At 35.2% G+C, this 12868-nt stretch overlaps 1 protein-coding gene across 7 annotated transcripts in view; it reads left to right on the forward strand.

Annotated features, from left to right (window-relative positions):
- Nucleotides 1-12868, forward strand: part of Trpc4 (transient receptor potential cation channel, subfamily C, member 4) — a 146395-nt gene that overhangs the window by 81029 nt on the left and 52498 nt on the right. For all 7 annotated transcript variants that reach the window (XM_013031462.1, XM_013031461.1, XM_013031463.1 and 4 more), the window contains one exon: nucleotides 9377-9713. In XM_013031462.1, coding sequence (XP_012886916.1) covers nucleotides 9377-9713 — 337 coding nt within the window. The remainder of the gene's footprint in view (nucleotides 1-9376; nucleotides 9714-12868) is intronic.

A 12868-nucleotide genomic window follows, 5' to 3' on the forward strand; every position in this document is an offset into this window, starting at 1 on the left:
CTCAAGTGGTAGAGCACTAGCCTTGAGCTGAAGAGCTGAAGGACAGCGCCCAGACCCAGAGGTCAGGCCCCACAACTGACAAAAGCAAAAACAAAAACTAAAAAAAAAAAAAAAAAAAAAAACCTTATTGTAAAGGTTACAGAGGGGTTATAGTTACATAAATCAGGTAATGAGTACCTTTCTTTGTGAATAGTGTGACCCCCTTCACTTGCTTTCTCCCAGCTTTTACCTCCTGCCTCCCCAGATTGCATAGTTCATTTTCAACATAGTGTCTAGTAAGTATCACTGCTGCATTTGTTCACCCATCATTCCACCATCTCTATGCTCCTCCTGTATGCCCCAAACCAGACAAACTTTCAAGTAAGACAAAAGGTGTAGAAAACAAAAACAGCAACAAAGCAGAAAAAATAACATAAAACATCTTGTTTCCATTTCTTGGAATTTGTTTTATTAAATATCATTTTATATGATCATATGCAAATAGCTCCTGAGCCTATCTGATCATTTCCTAGGAATATCCTCCTGTGGTTTCATAGTGACTGTCTAGAGTCGTGTATAATTTATCATGTCCAAGTGTATATTTTTGTCTTTTACAATCCATTCTGTCTAATTGTAGATTAAAAGGTGAATTCTAATTACAACAAATGAGGGAAACCATGCAACCTAGGTTTTTTTGGGTCTGGCTTACATTGTTTCCCCTCTCCCCTTCTACCCTATTTCTTTGACTCTGCCATACCTCTTTCGAGTAACCATTTCTTTTTCTTAATTGGAAATCTATAACTAATTAAGTCTATTGCCAGATATTTTAATTTTAGTCACACAGATTCTATACCTTAGAAATAAGAAAGATTCAAGACCCGTGAGGAAGGTCAGGCTTCCCCATGGGTTTTGTTCTAGAATAAATAATAAATGTGTTTGTGAAGAAGAAAGTATACATTTAGTAGTATATTTCTCTAGGAAATAGTTTAATAGTTTATACCTATATTTCTAATCTGTGTCCAAAAATTTACATGCCAAAGCTGAGAAACACTTCCTATCTTACCTGAAACACAAAAGTGAGAAGATTTTGTGTAGTTTGAAAGTCATCAAGAAAGTGTCACTAAAGAGCTTCTTCTAAGACTGGGTGCCCCAGGCCCCCCAAAAAAATTGTTTTGTGTTTTGTTTTGTTGTCTTTATTTTTAAAAACTACCTGTTAAAGCACATTAGAGACTATACTTACCTTCTTACTACCTCAGGTCTCATGTTCCAGGCAGGGCCTGTGATTCATCTCTGAATATTCGTGCATGTCAGGAAAGTAAAATTCTAATAAGCCATTGAGTTAGCGACAGAATTAAAGCAAGGAACTTTAGTATATTAATTCAAAATAATATATAATTTAAATATATAAAATATACTATATGTTAATGTACCATACCATCAAATTATTATATGTATGTGGAGGAGAAAAGGGAGAAAATGCAGACAAGAATCCAAAATATATCCTACAAAATCTTCCTTCATTATATAAATATTTATATAATATATAAATATATGCTGTACAAATATATTTTATATAATATAATATGCATTATATTATATTTCAAAATATTTATATCTGTAATATAAATATTATACATTTATATATAATATATAAAAAGAGCTTTTCATAGATAATGGTCATATTAATTTAGTGAAAAGTAATTTTCTTTCTATTGTTTCAACTTAATAAGCCAGTAATATATATTATATTTTATTATACTTACTATATTATGCTTACTGTGTTGTATATTATTGTATTGTACTGTTTTATATTCATTATAATATAATGTGGCATGTCTGTGACAATAATATATGTCCTATTTAATATGTACTACATAAAATGTGCTGTATATCTTTGATAACTTCTTTAATAAGCTATCTCTTCCCATTTCTACCATATTCACTTTCCTTCACCCTCTTCCTTTGCCGTCCCCACTCCCACTAGTGCCTACCCCTAGACAGAACCTATTTCACACTCTTGTCATTCATTTATTGAAGTGTATGTTAATTGTTCAAGGGGCTCCCTAAATTAACATCCACATTCTTCTTCCACACACTGCACTATCAGTCTCAATGTAAACTATTTGAGAATTCTTATGGTATCAGAAAATACTTTTTCTATTGTTGCCATCCAAATTTATTTATCCTAAACAAGTATTCTTCCAAAAAAATCTTGTTTATACCTGAATGTTTGGAAGGAAATGTAGACATATAGTTAGGAATAGCAAATGGTATTAAGGGCTCACAGAGGTAAGGATGTTCACCATTAAACAGCGCAGCACTTGTTATAATTGATGCTGTGCTGCGTGTACAAATAGAGAAACCCCACAACTATAAGCATGGGCTCAGGGACACTTTTTCAACATGACAGCTAGCCAAAGACTCTGAAACAATTAGAGAGATCAAATGATATGAATGGGAGGAGAAAAGCTTTGGGATAAGGAAATCCTGGAGAATGTGTTTATGGAGAGAAGAAAGATGAATGACATAAGTGAATATAATTTCTCTTTCTCTAATCATTTCACTTACTAAGTCTGGCCTTTGCCCATCTGCTCAGTAATTCTACAATTAAGATTGATTGCCAGTGCTTTTAATATTATTTTCCTCTTCATAATTGCAGTATTTTGTGCTCATTTAGTAACCCGCCAAGGTGATTGATAGATCCTTATGCTGTTTTGTCTTCAAATGTGGCTACAAGACAGAAATCCAGATAGAACTAGATCTGGCACCAAGTACTAAATGAGTATGCATTTGCAGCTCTCAACGCAAAGGTTATTCTCCATGTTTATACATGCCATCAAAATTTTTTTTGGTGGGGGGTCCGGTCGTGGGGCCTGAACTCTGGGCCTGGGCGCTGTCCCTCAGCTCTTCAGCTCAAGGTTAGCGCTCTACCACTTGAGCCACAGCGCCACTTCAGGCTTTTTTCTTTTTGCTTATGTGCTGCTGGTAAATCAAACCCAGGGCCTCATGCATGCAAGGCAAGCGTTCTACCACTGAGCCACCTTCCCAGCCCAATGCCATCAATTTTTAAGGTCATGTCTATGTGCTTCAAATGTGATTCCTATCCAGGCTTAGTGTCTCTTTGCCTCTACATCAACATAGTATGGAAAATTATGCCTTGGATTTGGATACAGTTAAAGGTAGACATTCCCTTTCTGTCTGTACATGTGGCAAAAGATCACTGTGACTAATAAAAAATAGTGAGACTTTTAATTTCTCCAAATTATGTCATAAACATTCCCCTATTCTTTCCACAAAAGACATCTTGCTTCACTTGGCCAAGATGGTGGATGTTGCTTAGAGACTGTTTCAATAGAAAATAGCTTTTGCTTTTGCCACTTTTGAGGGATTTTATTTTTTCAATTTCCCCTACTTACTATATGATTTATGGAAAGTTGGGAATTTTAAGTTAAATAACACATTTTATAGGCCATTACTTGCCATCCTTAAACTCCAAGATTAAGAAGAAAAATGCTCCCTGTTATAACTTGACTTTATTTTTTAAGGAGAAGGGAATCAGATGCCTATGGATGCATCTAGAATATATACCATGGCCTTACTGATTTTAGGGAATGGAAAAAAGTTCAAACTATCTTCAGCTTTCAACAATGTTTTGGGAAAAGTAAAATTATCCTGACTGAAATGTAAGTAAATATTTGGACTACATTTTTCATATTCTGATGCACCCAAAGTTGCATTATAAATGTTTGGAAGGGGTGAAATTGTTACTCACCGTTGGCAATAATATGTCTGGGTGATGTGAAACAGATAGTCTCTGTTTGCTATCAAGTGGACTTTCCACCACTAGGGAAGAATTCAGCAAGAAATTCTTAAGCCTATACGTAAACCTCCTCATGATACCATTTATTCTGATGAAGCGCCTATGTTTAAAGGAAAAAAAAACTTTCTGGGTAATTATGATTGTTGGTATGTTAGCCAACTTTTTATTGATAAATAATGGAGACAAATATCAACTTAAAAAGAAGAAAAACTTATTTTGGGTTGTGGTTTCCAAGGGCTCAGTCCAAAATCAGTTGATATCATGGTTTCTCGGATTGTGGCAAGGCAGTGCCTTCTGGGGGCTCCTATGTCAAAGAAGGCAGCCTTTCTATTTGTTAGGAAATGGAAAAACTTGGAAAAAATTATATTAAGTGAAGTAAGCCAGGCCCAAAGAAACATAGGTCCCATGGTTTCCCTTATTTGCAATATATATCTATGAGTCAAGCAGAAAAGGTCAGATAATGTGATGTCAGGAAAATGAACCCTTAGATATGTATCTTAATGTTTTTTTCTTTCATGCATGTGTTTCTAATGCATTTATAAGATTATCTCTTTGTTGCTTTGTATGTCCCTCCCCCACAGTATAACCCCTGCTTTCACTATATTTGATGTCAGTATAACTTGAGGAGGAGATGGGGAAAAACCAGTTGTTTAAAGATACAGGTGGACCTGATGCAACAATGAGAAGTACAAGTTGTCATGTCCAAAACGAGCTTTACAACGTCAGTGCGGGGGGGGGGGAAGGAGAAAGATTGGGATTGGGGGGGATGGGGGAGGCTGGGAAGGGATGTGAAGGGTAAACAAAAGGAGGAGGCTGCAATGCTTGGTAAGAAATGTACGCATTATCCTGCCCATGTAATTGTAACCCCTCTGTACAGTATCTTCACAAATAAACTAAAATAAAAATTAAAAAAAAGAAGGCAGCCTTTCTGAGAAAGGGATATAGTGATGAAATATAATTATTGGGCTTTTAGATAATTTATGGGTTTGGAATATGTTTGGAGCATGTCAAATAACTTTTAAGTCAACTAAAGAATCCAAAGCTATAGACTAGATATGTACTAGAAAATGTGTAATTATTAATGTGATAGTTTGAATTGTATCCTCAGACATGATATATAACCATTGGAAGCCCTAGCACCTGAGAATATGACCTTGTTTGGAAATAGACAGCAACAAAGATGTAGTTGCAGTAGAGTGGAATGGGCTCTTGATCCATAATGAGGGGTGTCTTAATAGGAAGAGAGAAGAGAAGATGATGTGGAATGAGTACAGTAGGCAAAAGGCCATGTGATTACAGAGGCAGAGATTGAAATGATAGTAGCTCCTAGCCAAGAAATGCTGAGACTTGACAGCAACATTACAGACAGTAGGAAGAGGCGAAGGGAAATGCCATCCCCAGTTTGAGAAGAGGGTGTGCCAGTCACTTGATTTTAGAAGCCATGCCTCCAGAACCACAAAAGAACACTTTTATGTTAGTGTAAGCAGCACAACTCATGGTACTTTATGCAGTAGCACTTAAGGTAAGCAAGAACATTTTAATAATATCTCAGCTACCTCAAAGAGAGGAGGTTTACAATAAAAGTTGTCAAAAAACATAAAAAAGGACCTTAGGTGTTTTTTTGCTCAAGACTGACATTCTACCATTTGAACCAAAAGGAAGGTTGTTAAGTCAGAAAATTTTCCCACCAAAGTTATTTTTATATTCAGTTTCTGTTGACTCATAGGTCAACTTTCCTTGAAGAGTTTCTATTGGCAGTTATAGATTTAAGTTGTCAGTAGCTACTTCTCTACAATACAAGAGCTGATTCCTTATTTGCCAATTGTCCTTCACCCAGCCTTCATGAACCGTTCATACATGCTAGGATATTTTCTTTAGGGGATATTCTTATCCAGGCTACACAGACCAGAAAGAGGAAAAGCAACATTTGTGTCCATGACAATAGGAAATGCAAAAAAAAATGATGATGAGGGGAGAAAAGTGATACATTACTTCTCTCAAGAATGCTTTGCATTGTTGGAAAGAGGGAAGTCTCTTGGGGACTTAGATTAGAGATATGGCAGAGGTTCTCCAGAAACAAGCCAACAAGGAGAGAAAAAATGCCAACAATGGTCAGTAGGAGACATGGGTGACCATTGCACAAGAAAGAATTTAAGAATAATTTCTTGTAGTCTTTATTCTTTCCTTCTTTGTGAAAAAAATGATGTCAAAAGCTGATAGAGTTAGGAGGAACTGATGCTTCCTTTTGGCTCCTTTATCTGGTGTGTTGTTCACGGTCATACTACTTGGAGCAGATGGAACCAGCCAGGGAGTGAGTTATTATATGAATTTTTCTATTTCCAAAACACATGATATTTTCTTGTCTCCATTGCAAACAAGTCTCATTCCAACCTCAATGAACAGAGAGTGAACAACTACTTATCATTTTGCCCATTAAAGTTGTCAGTCATTAAAGAGATGGAAAAGATTTCAGAACAGGGAAAAATACATCAGAGAACCTGAAGAAGAATGATCTAGGACTCCAAGTCTAGAGGTAAAAATCTGTCCATGTATAGGTTCCAATATAGCTGAAACAAATATAACCCTTCACTTACATTACTGCTATGTATAAATTGGCAAGATGGAGAAGGTATTCTAGTCTATGTCATCAGCGTTTGATTCTGGAAAGACAGCATACAATTGTTCTGGTATATTACACAGACTTGGGCCACTTAATTTTCTCATAAATAGCCATTATAGGTATTAAATGAATTGGCAGAGAGAGAGAAGAATAGCTGCCATTTTTCAATAATAACAGCGTGCCTCCATTTTTCTTTTCCTTTCTGGATCCTTGTCCTGATGGGTGACAGCAAAGTAGAGTTCAATCTTTCACTGGAGTCTCTCCAGGAGACTTTGATTCAGAATGGAATGCCCTTTTAGAACATATCAATTTTCTGTGCAGAAAATGTTAATGGCTCATTAGAGACTAGAGAACAAGCCCACTCAGAGATGCCTGTGTTCTGGACCAGACTTTGCTCTTTTCCATCTACCATTTTCATACATTATTCACCTACAGGAATCAATAGTCCAATGTGGTTCCTTCAGTACTATATAATTTTCTGCCTCCACATTTCTGTTCATTTCTAAGAAAGCATCTAGGCAGCAACCTAGAAATATTTGTTATTCTTTTCACCTATTCTCCATAATTATTTGAAACAATTCTTTATATATACCTTCAGAAAATTACTGGTGAATAGGTATAGAATTTGTTGCGACTACTATCCTTTGTGATTTCAAAAGAACATTGCATATTGATTCAACCTTCTGACCACCTAAATCGGCTTTGTTTCTTTGTCAGGCTCAATGCATTTTATGTCAAGTTTAATGCACTCAATATTGGATTTTTCACTTTCTCCTTTTTGTTTAAAATTGCCTCTACTGTTTTCATTTTCCCATTACTGCCCACTCCTCATCACAGCCCAGTTATCAAAACAGTTTTCAATCTAGACTTAGAAATAGTTAAAGAAGTCTACTCACCAACACTGCTAGCTGAAGTTTTATTTACTGTTTGTTCTTCTGATGATGTAGACATATGACATGCATATTGGTATTGTGCTGCTATTAATTGACTCCCAATCTGGAAACCAGAATTTATTGTGCATGTCCAAAGAAAATCATTATGCGTTTCGAAGACTGGGTAAGCAATTCTTTGAACTCAGTAGAGCGTAAGGCCTTTGACTATGAAGTATATAATCTGATGTTTATAAAGGATATAGTCATTCTTCTTGATTATTCTGAAGATTTTTCACATCTCACCAAACAAAACAGAATATACAAGTGTCTTAGGGAAAAGTTATCCTCTGAAATACAAAATGTAACTTCATAGACCTCAAAATTTACTTAAATCAATTACTTTCAAAGTAACAGAGTGAGTATTCTCTTGACTCAAGGCTTAGGAACACAAGCTGTCTTTACATGTTTATGTTGATGAGTGAATATGAGATAAAGAGAAAGAGGTGTATTAGGTACCAGTATTCTAATCGAAATGGTTGAACATATCATCTTCTGAATTCCTCTTTCAGTCACTTCAGTAGTTTTCCCATCCTCAGATAAGAAGGATCTCTTTTTGTTTGTCCTGAAATTGATTGCTTATACAGTACAATAAAGAAGAAGGAATCAAAGAGGAAGTCCATACACCGAAGGCTTGAAGAGAAATACTAAGGAATATGGGGAAAGATGAGCACTTCAATGAAAGAACCAATGTTCTGCTTGCTTGTATAAGAATTCTATTTTTTTTATGCCAGCAGAGCATTCAGGAGTAGTCCCTTTCAAAGGACTTTTCTACTCTAGTCACACCTACTCAAAGACATTCCCTAAACCCATTGCATAGTTTCCCACCACAAAGACTCTTGCTCTTCTACTGTGTCTGCCTTGAATTTCTTCTTCTATCTTTTCTTCAGCATCACTGGACCCTTCTATCTTGGTGAGAAAACTTCCTCTCAATTCATTTAATACCAGTCAGTCCTACTGAGGAAAATCGTGAGCAGAAAACCCAGGATAAGATATTTAAACATTTCACCATTTACTAGATATGTAACCTTGAACAGACCTAGAGATTTCTTATAAATCCTTATGTATGTCCTCATCCTTAAAATAAACAAATATTTATGCTGCAACTCAAATTTGTCAACATGGTAAAGTGGTGTCTTGATTCTGTTTGTGATAATTGATTATACTTGGTAATTATTTCCACCCATTTCAGCTCTTCAATTCAGAATTCTCATTAAATTGGCATTCTAATTGCCATATTTTTTATATATGCTTTTCCTATTGTTCAACAAAGTTGAATAGATGTTTGCTTTGGGGGTTGAAAAGTATTAGGTATTTATTATTTTATAGAAACATTAAACATGTATTTAAGTATTGACAAACATAAGGAGGGACAAATGTTGAACAAATGCAGCAATGGTATTTGCTAGGCACTATGTTGAAAATAAACTATGCACTTATGGATGAGGACAAGAGGAAAAACCAGGAGAGATAAGGGGAAAAGATGACATTGTCTAAAAGGAAATATACTCATTACCTGACTTATGCAACTGTAAGCCCTCTGTACATCACCTTTTCAATAACAATGTAAGAAAAAACAAGCATGATGTTATAGCCAAGAAATAATTAAGCAAACCAAGAAATAGTGATAATATTTTTGTTTTGTGTCATCTATGTATTGTATAACAAAACATGAATCTAGCCTCTATACATATTATTTTTGTAAGCTTCTATATTCATCAGCATTGTCTATGCACATTTATATTCTGCAATCCACATTTCCCTTCTTCAAGGAGAGTGTTTTAACTTTAGTTGAGTCTCATTAACCACAGAGCAGTGTGCCTCTCATAAGTATAATAATGTTCAGTAAATGAGATTTACTCATTAGAATGTCTTAACCACTTTGGGGTGTCTAAATTATAAACAAAAAATATTGAGACAAAACTTAGGTCTTAAAAGCTGACTCTGTGCTCTTGCTGATAAACTGCAGTCATTGCATATACCATTAATTGTTTTCGCCTTTTTCTTTTCTTTTCCCTACCGCTTTAGTTCGTGGCCCAGCCCAATTGTCAACAGCTTCTCGCCTCTCGCTGGTACGATGAGTTCCCAGGCTGGAGGAGGAGACACTGGGCAGTGAAGATGGTGACGTGTTTCATAATAGGACTGCTTTTCCCCGTCTTCTCTGTGTGCTACCTGATAGCTCCTAAAAGCCCACTTGGACTGTTCATCAGAAAGCCATTTATCAAGTTTATCTGCCACACAGCCTCCTATTTGACCTTTTTGTTCCTGCTGCTGCTTGCCTCTCAGCACATCGACAGGTCAGACTTGAACAGGCAAGGTCCACCACCAACCATCGTCGAGTGGATGATATTACCGTGGGTCCTGGGTAAATGTGTTACTCTAGAAAATATAATACAAAAAATACGTTACTGCCATGGAATTTTGTTGCTCACCAAATAATATTTATTAATGTCTGAGATAGAAGGATGTCTAAAACAGGTTCAGATCATGGTAGTTCCAAGACCTGATCCTCCAACTAAATGGATAGTTTGCAAGCTGTAGTATCCTTATTACCAAACACAGGCCCATGGAAGAGCAGCAGATTTACATAAGTTTTATAATTCCAGATTTCAATAGATTCATCCCCCACAGATGATTCTCTGACTTGTCATTCTTTGACTTTGAAAACATTCTAACCTGATTCAGTGGCCACCGATAATCATTCTAATTTTCTTAATACCTATGTACTTTCTAAAACATAAACATGATTTAGGTGCTGGTGGTTCACACTTGCAATCCTAGCTACTCAGGAGACAAAATTAGAGGACTGCAACTTAAAGCCAGCACAGGGAGAAAAGTTTGCTGGTCACGATCTCCAAAATAACCAGCCAACAGTAGGTCTAGAGGTGTGGCTCAAGTGGTAGCTAGTTGAATAAGCAAGCTAAGCAAGCTTGATATGTTGGAAATGAAGAAGTAGTATGACAAAACTTAAAGAATGGAAACAAGATAAATACAAATTACACTGAAGAATTAGCAATATATAGTCACAATGATGTACAAAAAAGGATTTATTTAAGTTTATATCCGTTTCTGTAGTCATCCAGAATTAGAAGAAAGAAACCACATGGCATCTCCTGTCTCTTTTATGTCCTTAATCCAGAAAGATATTTAAATCTGATGCATTTCATAATGAGGGAGAAAAATCTTATTTAGTAAAAAGACACAAGGTTTTTTTTCTACTTCCTCTTGTTATTGTAGCCATGATTAAAATGTATATTTTAATTATTCTTTTTTTCTGTATTCTACTGTGGTTTGTTGGGGGAAAAATTCACATTTTCTCAATTTAGCTCATCATCTTAAACCTCTGTGGTATCATACCCATCTCATTAGGAAGAAATACAAGTTTCATGATTCACAATCTCAGAAATCAGTTTAGGTTAACTTCAAAACTGCTGGAAAATGTAGTTGGGGAAAGCCAGCAAAAAAAAAAAAAAAGGAAAAGATTACCTTCTGAACTCTGAGCTAGATCTACTTTTCAATTCTAAAAATGATAAATGCCTAAAGTAACAACATTAAGAAAGGCAAGATTTGTTATTTCACCTATGTGTCAATTTTCCTATACTTTAAAAGTTTGAGTCAACTTTAGATCAAAGTAGGTTCTAATTAATCTGAATTACATAAAATCAATATAATCTTGCCTAAATTAGAAGAAAAGTTTAGATCATCTGCAAGTATCCGCTGAGTAAAATAATTATAACCTTCTAGATGATTCTAAAGACGGATATATTCTGTCACCATTTAAATTGTCTCACATGAAAAGTATGTTTCTACATGAGTTATCTTCATAGAAAATACTTCTTGGAACAGTTCTTACAGAAGCATTTAGGAGGGTATTTTCCATTGTGGACTTATATAGAATATCAGAAAAATTTTTAACATTTTTATTATTATTAATCTTTAAATAGTTGTACAAAGATATTCCCATTTTAACCTTCACAAGGCAAATTGTCATTATCGTGGTCTATAAAGTTTGTGAATTCTATGAGCTTTGACAATACAATTATTTCTTCCACATCAGGTGATGTTTACATTTCTTTCCTTTTGCTTAGTATAGACTGTTCCCTCTTTCGCTCTCATTCCTCCATTCCCATCTCTGTCATTGAATTGCTTACTTCTTTTTATTCTATGTCTAGTGCAGCTGATGGGCCCCTTTGTTGTATGTTGTTCCATTTCCCCCTTATTCTGTGTCCTCCTCCTAGCCTGAATATCAGAAAATCTTGATGTCCTAAATGAAATACACATTTCACTTAGAGAAATATTATAGATGCAGTGCATAGTGTATGTATGTCTAGAATCTATAAAATGACAATGTATAAAGACTGCAATAAATGCAGTGTAGTGTGATTGTAATATAAAATAACAATAATGTAACAAGCAAAAAGCAATTCTTGGCCTTATGAAACAATGTTTTCTGGAGGAAAGTTACAATAAACAAACTGGTTCACCATCATAATGACATAAAATAGTAATATAAAAATAGAAGTTCTAAACTTTGGATAACTTCTAAAATTATAACAATCATTGACTACTCTGCATGGAAAATTTATAACAATATATTCCCTGAAAGTTGCCTAAAACAAACCATATCCAAACCACAAGTATATATGAAGTATAAATTTAATGATCAGAATTATAATTCCAACAGAAACAAGCATGGCTAGAAACAACTCTTCCTCAAGATATTCTGACTGAGGGGGCTAAGTTATCTTTGAATTTTTTAGAATGAAAAGTTATTTCCTAGTTTAAGAAAAAATGCATATGAATGATCACTTTGTTAAACAACAGGACATGAGAAAGAGTGTTTATCACTTAACTCTCTCTAAATAATTATGCTGTTCAGCAAGTTTGGTGAGTTGTGAGTGCCCAATAACTAAGTGCTTTACAGGTCTGTGATTATAAACTGCTTTCATTGTTATTAGACTGCTCTCAGAAAAAAAGCATGAGACTGGAATGCAGGCACTGAGTTCTATCTAAGTCTATGCAATTATAGGAAGTCACAAATTCAGGATTTCATTGTCTTTATGGATAAAAATGAAAGCTTGAGTGGATGACATCTGTCATTCCAGAGCCCTGCTAACTGGGGGTTGAGCTACTATCATTGGGAAGAGAAATTTGCTATCGCTGAGCTGAAGAGGTTGGTAAAAAGCCATCAGGGTAATAAAAGTGTGACAGAGACAAAAGGGCATATATTAATGATTCATCCACAGTTTCTCATCCAGTCTTTCAATCTGATAAAGGATAGTTTAGTGCTCTTCCATTTTATGCTTCTAGGGTTATACTAAGGAGATGGAAGGACTATCAGATGAGGAAGGGTTATGATGTATCAGAATGCATAGTGGTGTTAATTTTACAGCCAGAGTTGGACTTCTGTTTAGGGTTCTCACGTCTGATTTAGATTTACTACCCATGTGTCCTCCATCTCGTATCAAAGAATACTTGTTCATTTTTATTTAATCAACTTATTCTACATTTCCAGATACT

The sequence above is a fragment of the Dipodomys ordii genome, unplaced genomic scaffold (assembly GCF_000151885.1).
Source record: "Dipodomys ordii isolate 6190 unplaced genomic scaffold, Dord_2.0 Scaffold140, whole genome shotgun sequence".
Lineage (NCBI taxonomy): Eukaryota > Metazoa > Chordata > Mammalia > Rodentia > Heteromyidae > Dipodomys > Dipodomys ordii.